This window comes from Anarhichas minor, unplaced genomic scaffold (assembly GCF_050575085.1).
Source record: "Anarhichas minor isolate MPS153535 unplaced genomic scaffold, ASM5057508v1 ptg000035l, whole genome shotgun sequence".
NCBI lineage: Eukaryota > Metazoa > Chordata > Actinopteri > Perciformes > Anarhichadidae > Anarhichas > Anarhichas minor.
Window position 1 is genome coordinate 1261839 of NW_027466481.1, and position 18864 is coordinate 1280702.

At 40.1% G+C, this 18864-nt stretch overlaps 2 protein-coding genes across 5 annotated transcripts; both read left to right on the top strand.

Moving 5' to 3' along the window:
* The first annotated feature begins 1346 nt into the window (after nt 1–1346).
* mag (myelin associated glycoprotein) lies at nt 1347–8891 on the top strand. Of its 2 annotated transcripts, XM_076106829.1 has the most exons (10): nt 1347–1392; nt 1480–1848; nt 2120–2416; nt 2699–2956; nt 4280–4540; nt 5785–6093; nt 7325–7424; nt 8029–8125; nt 8382–8435; nt 8733–8891. In XM_076106829.1, the coding sequence occupies exons 1-10, from the start codon at nt 1347–1349 to the stop codon at nt 8889–8891; spliced, it is 1950 nt and encodes a 649-aa protein (XP_075962944.1). The 2 variants fall into 2 exon arrangements, with proteins under 2 accessions (XP_075962944.1, XP_075962945.1); XM_076106830.1 differs by lacking the exon at nt 8382–8435.
* A 4666-nt stretch (nt 8892–13557) lies between these two features.
* LOC142965712 (sialic acid-binding Ig-like lectin 5) lies at nt 13558–18485 on the top strand. 3 transcript variants are annotated; one of them, XM_076106778.1, is made up of 7 exons: nt 13558–13825; nt 14262–14357; nt 14704–15099; nt 15372–15668; nt 16114–16380; nt 17182–17281; nt 17381–18485. In XM_076106778.1, the coding sequence occupies exons 2-7, from the start codon at nt 14297–14299 to the stop codon at nt 17487–17489; spliced, it is 1230 nt and encodes a 409-aa protein (XP_075962893.1). In that variant the 5' UTR covers nt 13558–13825; nt 14262–14296; the 3' UTR covers nt 17490–18485. The 3 variants fall into 3 exon arrangements, with proteins under 3 accessions (XP_075962893.1, XP_075962894.1, XP_075962892.1); XM_076106779.1 differs by having other exon boundaries at nt 17185–17281; XM_076106777.1 differs by lacking the exons at nt 17182–17281; nt 17381–18485 and adding an exon at nt 16470–17162.
* Nucleotides 18486–18864: the final 379 nt, after the last annotated feature.

Sequence of the window (18864 nt, forward strand, 5' to 3'; positions counted from 1 at the left end):
CCTCTAGTGGAGCTGCTGAAAAGCTGTCCTGCAGAGCTTCTGTCTGTTTTTATCATCAGCATTTCAAGGTAAAACCACAGTTAAAAGATACTAAAAACATTTTTCAACTGAGTTTCTTTTATTTAAAAGAAATGTGTTTTAAAAAGTCTTCACCCAGTCCGCTCAACAACCCTACATGTCTTGCTTTGTTGCTTTGACTCAAAACACTCACTGAACAGTTTTAAAAAATGTGATTGAGAAGTCAGTTTGATTTTTGTTCATCTTCGTTAAGCATAGATTAACGCACATCCACATTTTGTTTTCAACTCTCGTTAAGGTCTCTTCCTTTTTTTCCTCCCTGTTAAAGGTTTATTTTGTGGGAATTTTTCCTGTATCGACGTGAGGGTCGTGAGGGTCGTGGGACAGATGATGTCGTATGTGTACAGATTGTAAAGCCCTTTGAGGCAAATGTGATTTTGGGCTATACAAAATAAATTGAATTGAATTGACTTGAATTAATCTATAGCTGAAATAAAATGTAAATAACTAGAGTTACAGCTAAGTATCTGAATAGTTAAGTTACATATACTTACACTGAAAAAACAAATGGCAAAGATTGGCACAGAAATACTAATTCACAAACTCAGACTACAAGCAGCTACTTGAGGATACTGCAATGTATTCAAAACCCTTCACATATTTCAAAATGGAAACAGGTAAAAAATAGCTCATTTAAACTGGTGAAAAAGCAACTATTCCCACTCAGTGGAGAGCGCCTGATGTTTAGGGAGTTTCAGTTTCTTCACCATCTATAACAATGGGACATCTCTGTTATTTTGGTAATTTGGTATTGCAACATGCAACATTTCTGTCACTTGATCCAGTTTTTTAGGCTATGTAACGTGGTCCGCAATGTGCTGTTCTGTTTGAAACACAATATTGGATTCAAAAGAGAAATATAATTCTTATGCTGTTGATATTAACAAAGAAAGAAAAAATGATCAAAGAGTCCAATTTTGGTGATTAGTGATTCAGTAAAAATGCTGAGCAAATTGTACAACCTTTGGGATTTTCAAAGTAAAATCTACAGTCCTAAAGGTCAAAACTGAGTTGTTTTTCTCAAATGTTTAAAAAAATTCTTTAAAAAACGTTCATGCTAAAAGGTTCCTGGTGGTTTGGCTACCATTAAACATTTTGAGTATTTGTGTGAATCTTAGAGGTAGATGTAGTCTCTGAGTCACGCAGCAGCCCCAATGCTGTAAACAACACATTTCAGTTTTCTTCTCTTTCTCTTGATGATGTGTGTGCTGTGACTGACAGGATCTTATGTGTTCCAGAGGTCTATGGTCCAACGTTGAGCAGAGACCATGTGGTGTTTGGAGCTGCTCTTACCACTGCTGTTGATCATCAATGGTAAAAAAAATTCCACATTTCTGTTGTAACTCACACTTCTCACTATGCATGCAGCGATGTTTAACTTCGTCTCTGATCTTCTCTCAGATGGCAGTTGCCAGTGGAACGTTTGGGTACCTCGGGACATCTCGGCCATGACAAACTCCTGTGTGGTCATCCCGTGCACCTTCATGTATCCGTCTGGTATCAGGCCGTACCGTGGCACTCACGGTATCTGGTACTTCGGCCAGCCGTACCCTCAGCTCTTCCCTCCGGTTGTCTTCAAATCACGCACAGACGTCGTGCACGAGAGCTACACGGGCCGCACCAAGCTGCTGGGTGACCTGACCCAGAGGAACTGCACTCTGCTCATCAACAACATCGGCACGGAGCACTCAGGGAGATATTACTTTCGTGCTGACCTCGGTGGAGCCAACATGTATACGTACCCAGACTTCTCTGAGCTCAAAGTCCTCGGTAAGTTACTGATCAGTATACATTAAACTGTAACAAATAAACCAGAAATATTAAATCAGTAAAGTTTTTTGTTTGATCACCTCAACATAAAGGCCGAAAATATTCTTTCACAAGATTTAAGAAAACCTTTTCAACTTTTAAATTTATTTTTTAAGGATACTGTTATATTTCATTAATTGGCACAATATCTTTGCTCTAGTTTTTTGCTTAACTTTACTAATACAGTTCCTCTTACTAACATTGAGAAATCAACTAATTTGCTGTCCACCAGATCAACCCAACATCGACGTCCCAGAGGAGATTGTCAGCGATGAGAGTCTGGAGCTGACATGCTACGCTCCAGACAACTGCCCCGACATGACTCCAGAGATCCAGTGGATGTACACCGACTACCTGCCCGACCCGGAGTTCAGCTCCGACTACCTGGAGGAGAGCAACACAGCGGTACTCTCCAGCACCCTCACCTTCACACCCAGACCCATGCACAACGGGCAGCTCCTGGGCTGCAGGGTCTACTACCCCAACACCACACTGGTCTACGAGAGGCTCGTCTCTCTCGACGTCAAGTGTAAGTTAAAAAACACCTCACACTATAAGGCCAATAAGTAATAATGATGCTTTTCCAAGTTCAAAGTCCTTTCAAATGAGTTCCTTTGTGGAGTGAATTTAAGGTGTCCCAAACTGGAACCATATCCTGTTTAGTGTTTACATCATGCATGCATATATTTCTTATATTATATTCTATGTTGCATAATCTATTTCAGCAGGAAAAATCAACCCATTGTTTTTTTAAGGCAGTCATTCAGTGTTGTCCAGGACATTAAATTCTCCACCTTACATTCCGCCCCAGATGCTCCACGCACTGTGTGGGTGAACGTGTCCTCAGAGGTGATGGAGGGCAGCTCTGTGATGCTGCACTGCGAGGTGGACAGTAACCCTCTTTCCAGGATCTCCTGGATGTTCGGAGACCAGGAGCTGCTGTGGGACACGGCGTCCAACGTCTCCCTCTCCATGGACGATTTGACGCCTGCGCAGGAGGGAATCTACACCTGCATCGGGGACAATGGCTACGGCAGCATGAACACCTCCCTGTACCTGGCTGTCAAGTGTAAGTCTCTGACACAATTCCAACATACATACTATATACGATTAGTACGTAGTAGGAAATGAGGAAACAGTAAATTACATTGCATTTGCATTTTTAGATGATTTAAAATTTGTTTGAATTGTACAATTAGCTTGAATTCTCCAATTAACCACTGAAAATGTTTTGAGTATACAGTACTCACCCTGTGTCGGCTTACAATGTGACGCTTAAAAGTTTCCATCTTGCATCTGGGTGAAGGACAGAAGCTGGATTTACAACAGCTACAATGGAACAGGGAACAAATGAAAAGAAGTTTTAAAACATTCATAGAAACTTCTCAAATCACCCTTTAGTTGCTTTTGATACGGACGCTCAGTGTTTACCAAACTATCCTGCATTCACCAATAAATCAATATCCACTGCAGAGCTTCGGAGCCAAGAGAAGGCAATGGCGGAATAACAAAGAAGTGTGTCGGACAATATTGTGGAATAAAAAAATTAGAGCTGTGTCCCAAATCTATAATATACTAATGGTACCATAAATCAATGTGCTTTTTTTGTTTTGTACAAACACAGAAGGACACAAGACATGATCAGACTGTGACCTTAAAATACCACTGCCAGATAAACTTCACAAGAAGAAAGAAAACAAGGATCTAAAAATGGATCTAAAATCTGTTACTTTTTGCATTTTGTGACACAATAGTTTTGATTAATAACATATAAAAACATCAAGTGGATTTAGTGTGGAAACTCACATTATTTAGTATACTTTCATTTTCCCCCCTGTGTGCTACATACTCAAAACCTGCTGATCATTGGTATGGAACGGGGTCACAGCTCACGAGTGCTTTGACCATCCTCTTGAATAGTTCGTCGAGGTTGTAAGAGTATCTCTGCCCTAAGTAATCATTTAACATTTGCATTTATTAAAACGCACATATATTTTACACAGAAGCAGAGAACATCACTCTGTTTGTAAGCTGCTCAACATTCAAGTGTCTATCATCAATATTTTTTTTAAAATAACAATGTAAAAATTAAAATGTGAAAGGGGTCGCTCATAATGATGAAGTCAAAGACAATTATCCCCCAAATGTGCAGCGCTCCTCAGCTTTATGGAGCGTTATGGTGAGTTTTTGCTCAAGGGTCTAAAAGCTCACTCGCACTACCTGCTCAACACCAAACAGCAGAAAGACACAGTTGGCACATAGCTGGTGAACATAGTGGGGCGTCGAGCTGCTAAAGAGCCAGATATTTCACTCAGGAGTTGGTAGAGATCCAATACTCCAAATGAATGATAATGTTGAAAGAAATCATACTAAAAAAACATTTTTTTTGCAGACCCTCCCCGCGAGCCCGTGGTGAACGACTCTATGACGGTACAGGAGGGATCCTCGCTGGCTCTGCACTGTAGCACCCAGGGCAGCCCGGCCCCAACACTCACCTGGCTGAAGGACGGGGAGCTGGTGGGCACCATCACCGCTGACGAGCTGTCGGTGCTGCAGATCGTAGAGATCACACCGCAGGGAGACGGACAGTACCGCTGCCTGGCCGAGAACGAGCATGGAAGAGCCAGCAGCTCCTTCAACATCACTGTTGAGTGTGAGTGTTTCACTCACCTGCATTTCACACAACGGTAGTGTCAAGAAGTATAGGACGTAGAATGATAACGATCTGCAGGTCTCGTCTCATTTAGGATCCTAGTAGCCTGAGGGTAGAAACTCTTCCTGAGCCTCTCAGTGATAACATGGTGTATCTGGTACCTTCTTCCTAATCTCAACAGAGAGAAAAGGCCGTTATCTGAATCTTTGGGATCCATGATGATATTCCTTGTCTTATTCCTGCCGCGGCTGGTGTAAAAATCCTTTAGGCAGGGTAGAGCACCGCCTTCTGTATGTTCAGCCAAACTAACCACTTTCTGCATGGCCTTGCGGTCCTGTTCGGTGCTGTTTCCGTACCAGGTAGTGGTGTTCCCTGTCAGGACACTCTCAAGGGTGCAGAAGTAGAAATTCCTCAGCGTTTTAGGCGATGCACAGAATTTGTACCCAGAAGAGTTTTCACTTGATGGTGGACACTTGGTGTTGGAGTTGAATGTGGCTGCACAGTTGTGTGTGTACAAGGAGTCCACCGACCCTCACCACCTGCAATCTGCCCGTAAGAAGGTTAAGGATCTACATGCTCTGTGAGGTGTTACATCCCAGGTCCTTGAGTTTTTTGACGAGCCTGGAAAGAACTTCGGTGTTAAACACTGAAATGTAGCTCCCTTTCTTGTGCAGCTGAGATAGGGGGGTGTAGAATGTGTGTTATATGTTGATCAGTTGGGACAGTGACAAATTATTGTGGGTCCAGTGTTCTGGGAAGTGAGGAGAAAATGTAATCCTTGACCAGTCGTTTGAAGCACTTCATCACGACAGAGGTGAGTACCATTCAGGCTGGTCTTGTTTTCCTGGGCACAGGAATGATGTTGGACTTCTTAAAGCAGGTGTGTATGACAGACTGAGCCAGGGACAAGATGAATATTATTGTGAACACCGGCGCTAGTTGGTCAGTTTGAGGACTAGGCACTGTTACCGCCTGGTACCGCTTTTTTTTTTGGAGTTCACACGCTTGAAAACCCTCCAGATGTCATGCTCAGAGAGGATGTAAAAGGTGCTCCCACCCATTCACGAACCTCTGCTTCAGCTGTTTTTACTTGTTGGATGCCGATTGTCTCAAAGCGAGAATACAAATTTGACAATTGACAAGAAGCAGCATAACTGTGAGAAGAAAAACATATGTTTCGTATTATATGTTTTCATATTCAGTGCTGTTATTGTAGCTCTTTCCTCTGCTGCCTCCTTTAATAGATGCTCCGGTCCTCCTGGAGGAGTCAAAGTGCACTGTGGTGAGGGAAGGTGTCCAGTGTGTCTGTATGGCCACAGGAAACCCTGAACCCACCATCGAGTTCTATCTGCCCGACCTGAACATCACCATCAACGAAACGGATGGCCGGTACAACTTTTACACGCACACAGATGGACATACCTCCACGGGGATGATCAAGCTGCGGGAGAAAGGCGAGCGGGTCGACAACGGCGGCCCTGCCGTCAACGTCCACTGCAGCATCTACAACATGTACGGAAGAGAGAGCGTACACCTGGAGCTACAGCAGGAGAGTGAGTTGAGAATATTTATTTATTTAGTTATTGTAAAAAAAAAAAAAACATGAACAGATGAAAACCAACAGCAAATTGATCCTAAAGTATTGTCCATGTAGCCAAACCCTGATATATCCTATTTCTCTGTGCCAATGAGTTCCATTGTCGTCACTCTCACTGTTGCACTGTGACGTGTTCCTTCTTCACCATGAACACGGGCACTGTAGTTTATTTGTACCCGATTCCATCGCTGTCTCGCTGCTTTAAATTCATTAATTGTATATTGATCCGCAGAAGAAAATAGTCCCCAATAAATGCACAATTTCTTCCTGTTGAAGACATTTTTGCTAAACACTACAAGCCTTTGAATAAATTAAACTATATATATATATATTTATATATACAAAGTTTGTTTTTTAAAGTGTACATCTTAAGTACGAATGGAAGAGTGGCATCGATGGGGTAGAGGAGTCTGAGTAGTGAGAGACAGACTAACAGGGGCTTTCACACCAAACGCACAAGTTGACATTGTGCAGAGATGGACCATTTATTCCTTTGAGGAGAGCTGTGCTCTCTTGGGAGTTGCACGAGCTACAGCAGTGAGAACGTTGATTTTTCTGTGGTTTTGTGCATCTCTAAATTCTCCTAAGCAACTCTATTCTCTGATCCAACCAGGACTAAATTTAAAAAAAAAATGTATGGGATGAGATTAGCCCTGCAGCAGGTAAAATTGGAAAATAATTATTGTGACTACTTCTCTTCAATGTGCACTACTGTTTACTGTTACTGTTTGCTCTTGTGGGATTGGTCTGAAACCTGCATAACATATTCTTATTCTTTTGGTTCATGGGATTATGAATAAGAAAATAAGAAAAAATATAGATCATGACGCCAGCCTCATCCTTTAAATTCTCTATTCATCATAAAACTACATAATCGACATTATAAACGTTTGTTTATGTTTTTGGACTCCAACATTGAAATAAGATATTCTTCTCCCCTTTTCCTACTCATATACTCTTCCCCTTCCTATGTATAGTCATCTCATTGGTCAAGCAAACAGCTTCTTACCCTAAATTGATGCAATCGTGCTGTGTTTAAGTGAACAGTCCCTTCATGTTTTGTAGGCTACATATTGGCAGTTTAAAATGGCATCTTCCTCTTCCCAATGCTCTTCTTTTCCTTTGTATGATGTCTTTTTGTTGTGCAGTTTAATGTGAATGCCCTCATCTTTTTACTTTGTTTTCAGAAAAGTACATGATGGCAGTTATAGTTGGCACCATTGGAGGAGTGGCGGTCATAGCCTTCATCATTGCAGCAGTGAGATACGTTGGCCACAACAACAAAAAGTGAGTATGAATGACAAACTAATGGAGAGGCCGATGCGAGGCGGAAGTAGTAATTTTCCTCACTAAATATTTACTGAAATCCAAGGAAACACTTGAGCCTAGTCATCCATTCTAAAACACATTGACGCACATTGTATATGAGTGAATGTGGGATTTTTGTGGAAGTGAGAACCATTTCTCCAGAGCAATTTAGCAGTTTATTTGCCAAGAAATCCTTGAAGATCCACATTGGTTGCCTTGTGAAGTGGGTTAGCGAGCTGGACTAACCTTATATTTTGCAGGCCAGATTCCCTGCTCTGACACCGCTTTTGTATCCTTGACCTGCTAAGCTAAATAAAACCAACTTAACCAAGTTGCTTTATTTTAGCCTCGAGGCATATTTGGACCGCGAAATTTGCACGCTTTCCCTGACAAATCACCCCTGAAGTGGGTGTGAGCTCAGCGACTAAACCCATTAAAATAACCACGTCACTCACTTACCACATTTGGCCTCCAGCATAACCTTACAGAGCTTGTCGTTTTAAAATGGATGCCCAGGCTTGGCGTGTCGCCCTGCATTAGTGGCAGTCGAGACCGAGTCTGATCATGTGACTCCGTCCCCCAGAGAGAATGGCAACCCTAGGCAGGACGTGGTCCTGGAGAACCCAGCTTTGTACTACAGCGCAGTCAAGAAGGACAAACAAAATCTGAGGAAGAAAGTGGTGAGACATGCTGATGTCAATGATCATGATTATGATGGAGGATGGGTTGGCTGACCATTCTCAAATTGTTTGGGGTTGCAGTGTTGTGTAATGCAGCAAGTTGTAAATGATGAGACCCCATTGTGACCCCTGAAAATGAGGTAATAGAAGGAGTCTCTCCCACTAGCAGTCCAGTAGCTCCAACCATGTTTTCTCTTGCTTTCATCGCTTCTCTGCGTTTTTCTGTCTGTTTTTCTCTCCCCTAACTCTTGCACAGCTTAAGACAGAGCTGTTGGGCTCAAAGTTTAACTCCATTCTAGAGGAGACTACGGTAAGGTTCCTAAACAAATCCCCATTAAAAAACACAAACCTCAGTGACAGATGCATCTCCTCGCATTTCAGCTTCTGTGTTCTGTACACTGCCGTTTGTTTCCGAATCTGCCTTCTGCATGGCTGCCTCATTGCTAACACGAATTGCCCCGACTAACAAGAAACATCTCAGTCTCCTTGTCGACCAGTAACCAGTAACCTCTTTTCTTTATGTTGTCTGTTGCGCTGCTCTGTCATCTGAGTCGTCACCGGCAGCTTGCCAGTGATTTGTGCCGCTGATCGGTCCTTCTGTCTGCAGGGAGAAGACGGCGATTATCAACCTGTGGGCTCTACTGCAGGACTGGAGAGGCAAGAGCTGAATTACGCTGCTCTGGAGTTTATCGGGGCCAGGCCCAGGGAGGGGGCCTCAGGGAGGGGGGATGATGGCAGCAACTACTCGGAAATCAAAGCCAAATGAAACGCAATCCTTCCCTGATCCCTCGGCTATGCGAGATGCAGTGGCAGCCCCAACACATGTTCTGCCCCATATACTGTGTAATAACCCCCCATCCTCTACTGGATTTCCCCCTGCATTTAGTGACTTCTTGTTTGTTATTCCTTCATATTTGTCACATATAATGTACCACTTTGATGCCACTACTCCCCCCCCCCCCCCCCCCCCCCCCCCCATGCTGCCCCTCCATTGGACGGTCCTCCACATGCCATCATTTGGGGAAACTTGTACTTTTTTGGGTCAGAGCATGACCCACTGGACAATGTCAAAGAAATAAAACGTATAGCCTCAATTGTAGTACATGGGCTCTAAAACATGCAGTGTTAACCAGCGGCCATGGTTTTGTTGCGTTCAACATGTTCTTCCTAGTGATTGTTGATATTATTGTCAAACGATAGACGCGCTCACATCTGTCTCACTATTTGCTCTACATCCGTCTCTTATAACTGTCACTGTGTCTGCTGCCAGTCGAAGCATCAGGGCAAGGAGTTCCTGCGCTTTTTGTTTTCTTATATTCGTGTGTGTGCGTTTCTATCAGCAGAGAGCAAATCTCTCTTCTCTCTTTCCTTTGGTTAATTACATCCCAAGAAGAAAACCGTCTTAGGCGAGAGATGGAAACGCATGTCAGCAACCTGTTGCCACATACTTGTTTTTTTTATTGTGTGCTGTGACTCGGTAGCCTCTCATAATAGATGACATTTTTCTTTGATAATAATCGGAAAAGTTTTGTAAATTCAAATGGTACACTGCCCAGTTCTGAAAAAATGTCACAGCTTCTTTAAAACATTTTCCAGTTATCTGAGGAATTTATTGAGATTTTGGGGGATTTCTCCCTAAAGCATGGGTTCTAGCTGTTTGATTGATCTGGAAAATACAGACCTGAAGCACAAAATATGTAAGCGCGAGTGGCCAAAGTGTTATCTCTTTTAGACAATGTGTGTGTGTGTATATAAGTGTGTGTGCGTGTTCAAATACTGCTGAAAGATCATAGGACACTGATCACTGATCATCACTGGGGTCTTTGTTTGAGCATCACTTCACTTGAGGAGTTGATGTTTTATTCTCACGATTGCATCAGATGTTTGAATGACAAACATGGTTGTGCTATTCAAAGACATTTGATGAACCTGTGATGTAATATCAAAGCGTACTAATAGTCTAACGTGATAATGACGGTATCAGTAATATATATTAATAAGATGTTCATTGACAGGGAATGGATGCCAGTATGTACAGTAAATACCCTGCATGACTGTTTTGCCAGCAGGCACAAATATAAATATTAAATTATGGACAAAAGCCAGTGTGAAATCCTGTCATACATCATACAAAATGTTTTGACTGGACACTGGCTTAATGAGTTTAGTGAATAGTATCAACCTCTAGCTAGTGTGCACTAAGTCAAATCAGAGGCTGCGCTTACATGCAGGGAGTGACCTTCTTATTAACTGTGATTGCAGTTGATTGGAAGTTCGATACCTGCTAGAATTAGCTATCTTTTCTATGAAACCTCAAAAAGGGAACTCCAGCAGTTAATATTGCACGCCTATTGAATTGGATGACTCTGTAGAGGCATAAAGCAGAGGTCAAGGTGTCTTGACTTGAACGCCATAGTATGGGTCAAGTTCCAAAGGAACTGGGTCCTACATTACCCACAATGCAACCAAAAGCATGTTTCGGATAGACCCTCACCGTCCGGTAAACGCCCAACGTCTTTCGAACTCCATGCACTTAGTTTATAATACTGTATTTTTTCAGACTATACAAAGCTTCTCCAGAGTGGCATCATCGTAGGATAGTTTTCACAGGCTGAGCTGTACTGCCCATGACAAATACCAGTAAGTCAGTGGAGTTCCCCCTTTAATTTTTGCGTATAGTCTCAACCCACCAATGAAGCCACCACTGTGCTTCCTCCACCTCTCCCACTCTGCATCACGTCTTAAAGGTCATACGTCACTGCTGAAACATAACTCATCGACACACTGCAACCTTAACTGACTAACACGGTCTGCCGTTTTGACTAAGACAGCAGGTAATGATTGGTTGATATTTTTAATGGCTCTGTTTTCACATCCATTCAATTACGTATGTAGTGAAAATGCAAATTGATATATCTACTGTGTATTGTATGTTGGATTGTTTTAACAATGTAAGTCATGAACAATAATCTTGTCCTCGAAATTAATTGTGCAACGAATGAGCTCGTCAGTTTTCTCTGCAAGAACTGATTTCTAAAATACTGAAAGTAATGTCCATAATTTGATTCTCCAAAATCATCTGCAACAGTGTGTTGAACATCAAGTGTGCAACTCGTACACTGATTTTCTCCTAAACAGATGTGACGCTGTATGTATTGATGTTGATAGAAGGCTTAAGTGGGAAATAAATTCTAGCTAGAGCTGTGCAATGATCTCTTCTTGGAGATTGAAAGTACTTTTGATACACATGCTCTGACTGAGGCTTTATAAATGTATGTTATGAAACAACGCCGCTCTGTGGCGCTCTCATTTAAAATGATGGATTAAGTTAATCAAGGCAGCAGCGTGTCTCTGTGAGCTGTTTCCAATTGATTCTACAATCAGTAGGAGTGCAAAATACAGCAAACACCTCTCACTGTGCTAACTTCATAAATGGGTAGACTGTTCATAGGCAGTAATGGCAATAAGAAAGCAAAAATTACACTACGAGGAGTATTTCAGTTTAATCTGTTCACATGAACCCAAATAAACCTCTCTGCCAAAACCCCAGTTTGAGTGAACGGTGTTGATGAAGCCTCAGGTTTGTGTATCTCTGTCACTATTTTAGTTGAAAAGAAAGCTAGGTATCTGGGGTTTTGAGCTTTACTGACACACTTCAAGCAAAAACAGGTTAAAAATGCAGTTCTCTGTGCATGTAAACAAAGCTATTGTCAACCAGCTGTTCTGACTCGCATTAGTTTTATTATGACAATGTTCTGTTGACTTAATGATGGAAATGCTGGCTAGCATTATTAAATTGCCTGTATGCTCAAAGTCAATAACCAGTTCCTTTCTTTGAAAGCCTCATGGGGGGGGGGGGGGGGGGGGGGGGGTATTTTGTTAAATTTGTTTTGTAGAAATATCAAATATGTGTTACCTAATCTTTTGTCAAAGTGTGTTGTAAAGGAAATGTCATATACTTAGTAATCATAATGATCATTATGGAGATTTTCAACATATGATTGACACAATAATTCAGATCAGGGTTTTTGACTGTTACTTAATGACTGTAGGATTCCTGCAATGTTCTAGTTTGCTTGCTCTTTTATTTTAAACAAGTCTTTCACGCCTCAAGCAAATTCATCTGTCTTCAGTTCCATGCAAACATAAATAAAATGAAAACAACACGAACTGGAAAAAGTTTGTTATTGATAGAAAACAAACTGTGAACCGTCTATTTCTCATGTTGTCTCTTTCCATTGTTTTGCAAAGCAACATCCCCATCATGAATCATGTGCTCTTTTTACTTTTTGGTTTGTGAACAAAACTCCTCAAAAATTGACTCCCTCCTAAAATGGAGGCTTCATTTGTCAAACTGAGACACCGACCTTAACAAGCAAGGTTTGCAAAGTTTAATCTGGCTTTATTAATTGATGTTAGAATGTTTTATGGGTAATAATGTAATTTATTAATTTAATTTGTTTAGAATTGTTTTTAGGTAAATATAGAATATTTATAAAACACATACAGTGTTGATCTTTGTTTAAAGATTTTAAGGAAGGGTTACTAATCTAATTCAAAAACAGTTTTAATATTTTTGAAATTGTCATTACATTCTGACAGAATCAATGAATCAAATGCTCTGACAAAAAAACCCAAACAATATATTTAGCCTTTTTGGATTGATCTGTTTTTTCAAACTGATAAAATGTTTGACCCAGTTTGTCTCTATTTTAGACAAATTAGGAAGTCGTAGATTACTTCTCTTTTTAATGTGTTACAGGAATCAACTTGGCTTCTTTTAAACAGAAAACACACTTTTTTATGTTTGGAATGAAATCATGAGTTTTCAGTTTTACAACAAAACCTTTTTTCTTTCTGGTACATTCTGCAATGTTGACAGGTTCTGTGGTGAGTGTTCAATATGCAGACATATAGAAACAGATGAGGACAAATATAAAGCCAGTTAGCAGTTAAATATAGTTATAGTCATAATCTACCATCTCAGAGTGTCAACAGGACGATATTAGAGAGAATACAGTGATGCCATGTAAGGCAATGTTTCAATGAATAATCCCTTCAGAGACTTTTCTGAGAACACAACTGAGAATGTTGCACAATAAACCATAAAAAAACATACTGTTACAAATATGGAGCTTCGTGCAGTTAAGAGCTAGGATTAAAACAAATATCTTATTTTTTTATCTGCCGGTATTTCATGCACTTAGTTAGAGACAGCAGTTATAGTAAAGACCATTCACATGCATGCACATTCACCAGCCTATATGCACATGTATGTATTGTATTGTGCATTACAATGTAGAAGGATAGTTGATAGATGAGCTATTTGGTTTCTTAAGGTGACACAAGCTTCTCAAGTACACATATGGTACTTCCTCTTTCTCAGAGTTCTTCACACATTTACAGTCCTGAAGAAAAAACAAAGCAACACAGTTTAATTTCATTATTCAGTGTTAAAGTTGTACATTATCAACTTGATATACAGTATATATTTACATTAACATAGGCACACATTTTAGAGATTTGTGAGTGTGGCAGTCTAACGAGGGCCAGCAGTGTGAAGAGAAACTTCCTTTTAAATTGTTGTAGCGCAAAGAGGAACGAATTAAAAAAGGAAGACGAAGAGAGGAAGAGTCAGTTCAGAGCAGAGACGCTCAGCAGAGATCACTGTGGTGAGAAGAGAGAACAAGACAAAAAGAGGTAAAACACAACATTTACCGTACTTTTTAAATCATCTTTTTAACAGTAAATGGAAACTGTATAAGTCATTGTTTCCTTACTAATGTCATGAAATGCTTTTTAGAATTCCTTGTTTACTTATTTACTTACTGTTGTGTGCATTTCATTGGGGTTGGGGGGGGGGATTGTAGATAAAAGTGCCACAGATAATTTTAGATAAGATTCAGATAAGTTTATTTATTTAGCCGTTTTATGGAACAGATGTTAAAAAGTTCTTGGAAATAAAACATTTCGTGGGAATCACAACCCTGAAGATGATGTTAGCCACATTTATCAATGTCACTACAGAAAACGTGAACCTGCAACATCATGTATTTAAAGCTGTGCTGTCAACCGTGGAGATTGTTCTGCTCCGGTTTCATGAAGTGAAACATTTGAATGTTTGTACTTCTTAAAGGAAAATACACTGACTGTCTCAATCATCACATCAGGATGTTTGTTCTCATCTGGACGACTCTGCTCTTCTCTGTGAGAGGCATCACTGCTGACGCAGGTATGCATCTTTTATTATAATCAAGTTATGATGCCAACAATAAAAGATATAAACAAAGTAGATAACAATTTACAATGATATATGTCCTTATTAGAAGCATTACACAAAGCATCTATTGGCTATATTTGACTTGTTTACCAAAGTTATGTGTAAAGAAATATGTTAGATGCTGAAATTTGTTTTTTGTTTGCTCAGTGATGCTTACAACAGCAGTTATGTAAAACAAAACAGTCATAGTAGTAGCCTTTCTCCATCATTTATTAAATCATCATTTATTAAATATTATGTTCTATTGGTATATTAAAATAACCCGGATCCCTGTTTCTCTCACTGTTTCCATTAACAGGTGCAGCAGTGAAGGAACACTGTGACAATGGATTCTGTATCACTCTCAGTGAAGGAGAAATAACAGCAGAGGCTGGACTCTGTGTTGTGATACCGTGTTCTTTCACCACTGCTTCTGACTTTAGACCCAAACATATGGTGTGGTACAAATGTGAACCATATCAAAGAAAATGTGTGGATTCAGACGTGATACTCCACACTAAAAACAACAACAAAGTTCAGTCTGGGTTTAAAGGACGAGTTTCTCTGTTGGAGCCTGACGTGAGTCTGAGGAACTGCAGCATCATCATCAATGACCTCACTGAGTCAGACTCTGGATTATATCAATTCAGAGTTCAGGAATCTGGGACTAAAAATGGATTTACATTCTCTCTAAAAGCAACTGTCTCTGTCAAAGGTATGAAGTGCTTCAACACATACAGTGAAGATGTTCATTCTATTCAACATATTTACTGTATTTATAGTCTGAATGGAATAATAATGACATAATGTTGCACATTTGTCGACCTCTGTGGGCAAACAGTAGAAACTGCATCAGTTCCTGATAAAACTCTGACTTATTGCCTCATCAAGATGTTAAACAAAGTATCAGATTATTTTAGCCTGAACTTAAGTGAATGACCTTCAGGCTGCTCACCTGCTTCCACTCATCGACTGCTCTCCCTTTAGGTCTGACCCAGAAGCCCACAGTGATGATTCCTCCTCTGACAGAGGGGCAGCAGACCACACTGACCTGCACTGCTCCTGGTCTCTGCTCTGGATCTGATCCTAAAATCACCTGGACGTGGAGAGGAGCAGGAGAGAAGGACTCTCACATCACAGGAAACATCACTGCTGTCACACAGAGACACAGCTCAACTTTGACCTTTAACCCTTCAGCTGAACAGCACGGCACCGATGTCACCTGTAAGGTCAGCTTCACAAACAGCATCACTACAGAGGAGACAGTGACTCTGAATGTGACCTGTGAGTACAGCACATCCTGCACTTTATTCTCACCTTTACTTTCTACTATCTAAAATGTGTTCTAATGTTTGTTGTCTTGTAATTTTTGTTGGTTTTCTGAAGTGTTTCGGATTTTACAACATTAACGGTGTTCTTGCAGAAAGGGCAAATTTTGAGTGCTGTCTTTACAAACAGCAACTGACAATGTGACTAAATATTATACCTTTAATACAAAGTGAACAGCTTTTCTTATATTTTTATGCTCCCTGTTCAATATTTTGTGTCTGGATGGAGTTTTACATATTGGGCTCTAACCAACATAATCATTTTATTAAAAAGGTTTCACACTTATTCAGGTATTTTTAAGGCTCTCAGGTGGTTTTCAGCCTCAGCTTGGAGCCACATATTTAAGATAAAAAATTTGTCAGACAAATTCTAAACGTTTGTTCAAAATTTTGTCTTAAAGATGTGAAGAAACCTGTGATCACCGGAATGACATCAGTTAAAGAGGGCGATGCTCTAAATCTAACCTGCAGCGTTGAAAGTTTCCCTCCTGCTGTTATCACCTGGACCAAACCTGACTCCAACAAAAATGTAATCGTCCTTCAGAACAACACCAGAACAGCTGCTCTTGTCATCGTTAATGTGACAGCAGAGTATTCTGGACGGTACATCTGTACAGCAAAGCACCAGATCACCACTCTGACTACACCTGCTGAAGTAAACGTGAAATGTAAGTAGGCTTTAATAGTCTAGCTTGAAAGAAGTTCATATTGTTTTACTGTATGTTTGCTGTGTTCTTGAGTTTTTTCCTGTTTGCAGTTTTTCCAAAGTTCTTAAGTAGCCCTCCATGTGAGGTTCAGTCGGAGGTCCTGACTTGTGTGTGCATCAGTGAAGGGTTTCCTTTACCCACCATCACATGGCCGATGTTGGAGACTCACCCTGAATACTCTGTCATTATCAATAAGTCAAGCCACACTGTCATCAGCTTCACTGTGTCTGTAAAACACCGCAACTGCACTGTTGAGTGTGTCAGCAGCAATTAAATTGGGGAAGCAAAAGAGAACCTCACAGTCACAACAAATGAGTTCAAACAAGGCGGTAAGTATTAACAAATACAAAACCTCCCCGACTCTAGACCACTACTTTATGACATTTTCAATACGGAAAGGTGAACACACTCATAACTAATCATCAATAAAATAATGTTTTGTTGAAATTTAAAGTACAATTTGTTGAGCTGATTCTATGAAGATGTGGATCATGTTGAACATTTTTAAATAAATAATAAAATCCAGTAGAGTACATGTAATATTTCTTGGTTCTTATGGCCTTCAGCTGTAATAGAAACCACACTATCGGCTATCATTTAAATATTTTTGAGTAATTCCAATTATAGATTTATGTCATTTTTGGTATAATTTACAGCTAACACCGTTTATTGGGAGTGTATAGTTCACACAGTAGCCATTAAGTGTACGGCTTTAATACCACTTGAAGCGTCATACAATCTACATGATGTCATTTGTAATAGCAGATCAACACGGACCAAGTGCAGAACTTCCCTGGATCATCGTTGCTGTTGTTTCTCTCATTGTGAATGTCATCTGCATAATCCTCTTGATGTTCCGTTGGTATGTTACTACTTCATCATGTCATGCTTTGATCCCTCTCTCAATGCTGTGGAGACTTTCAGACAACACATCATGTCTCACTCTTTCTTCTCTCCAAAGGAACACAAGGAAAAAGGTGAAACCAAACCAAGAGGACAGAACTTACATGTCACTGCGGAAAACAGACCAATCACCAGAGTATGACGTTATTGCTCGACCTCTGAACTAACAAGTGTCAGCTCCACTGAGTAGAACAAGATGGTACTTCCATACTTCCATTCAACATGCGTAGAACTGTATGAATATGGCATTTCTTAGAGTTAGTTTTTAATTTAACTGTAACTTATATCTTGCTTTATACAGTATTATTATTTTTTTGTTTCCATTTCATGAACCTTTATGGAGGTCCACTGAACATTTAATTGGGCCGATGTTTATGAGTTAATTTAAGTATTGAGTTGTTGTATTTGCCTGTTTATAGTTGTTTTTTGTCAACTTCATGAAGATGCTTTTTTATTGTCTTGTGTTATGTTTACTTGCGTGAGTTTTCTTGCTGCAGTGCGCTGAACCCTCAGGGCCACCGTATTTTAGAGAGAAGTCACGTCAGGCAGGTACCTGAAGGTGAAGTTGGGATCTGTTGATCAGTAACTTCAGGTGGATGTTTAGAGAACTTTGAGGGGAAACAAGTGTGGCTTTTTCACAAAACTTGAACTGAAAATTGATGAAAATCAGCAACATCGTTCTAATAAACAAGTTATGATAGTTACAGAAGTGTCTGTATTGTTGATGTTATCAGTTACGTGTTTTTGTATTGTAGCCAAAATGGAGCATCTGTGTTGGACGGATAAAAGCCCAGTTGGATTTCATTTGACATGGTTAATGGACATTTTGCCAACGTGAAAGACAGCTCGCAGTTCTTCAGACACCGCTAGTTAAACAAACACCCACTTTACTGAAGCTTCACTGATGGGAAAATAAATCCAGTTTAGCTAATGCCAGGAACATATGCCGTCAGAAAGAATCATTTTACCCGTGCAGCCACTGATGAGGAGATTCTCAAACACGCTATTAGGTGGTTCAACCTGGCAGCAGACCGGGGAAGCTCCAGGCGGCGTGTCACTGTCAACATCCCCCCCACTGAACAAACGTAAATGTGTATGTGTGATAGTGTACATAAGAATCCTTGTAAATGGATGTCTTTTAATAAAAAGTGTTTCTGATATTATTTATGGTTACATTTCTTTTTTTCCATTGATACATATTCAATATGAAAGGACTGTTTTTGTTTTTTAATAGAGGATTTTATTGTTACTTGCAGTTACTTGCATTGTTGGATATGAATGCACATGGGATTTTACACAAAGTATGCATTTGTTCTCCAGTGTAATTGTAGATTTTAAGTCTTGTTCAAGATGTTATTATTAATAGAGTATTCACACTTTTATAGAGCAATCTGGATGTCGCTCAGCTTGATTTGAGATATTTCTGTAGTTCGTTTTGAGTAACATTGTTGTTGATGCTGTGATGTAAGAAGTATGAAGGTCCTATAATTAAGGTTTAATTAAAGTACTGTATAAATATTCACTTGTGTTACTATTTTAAGT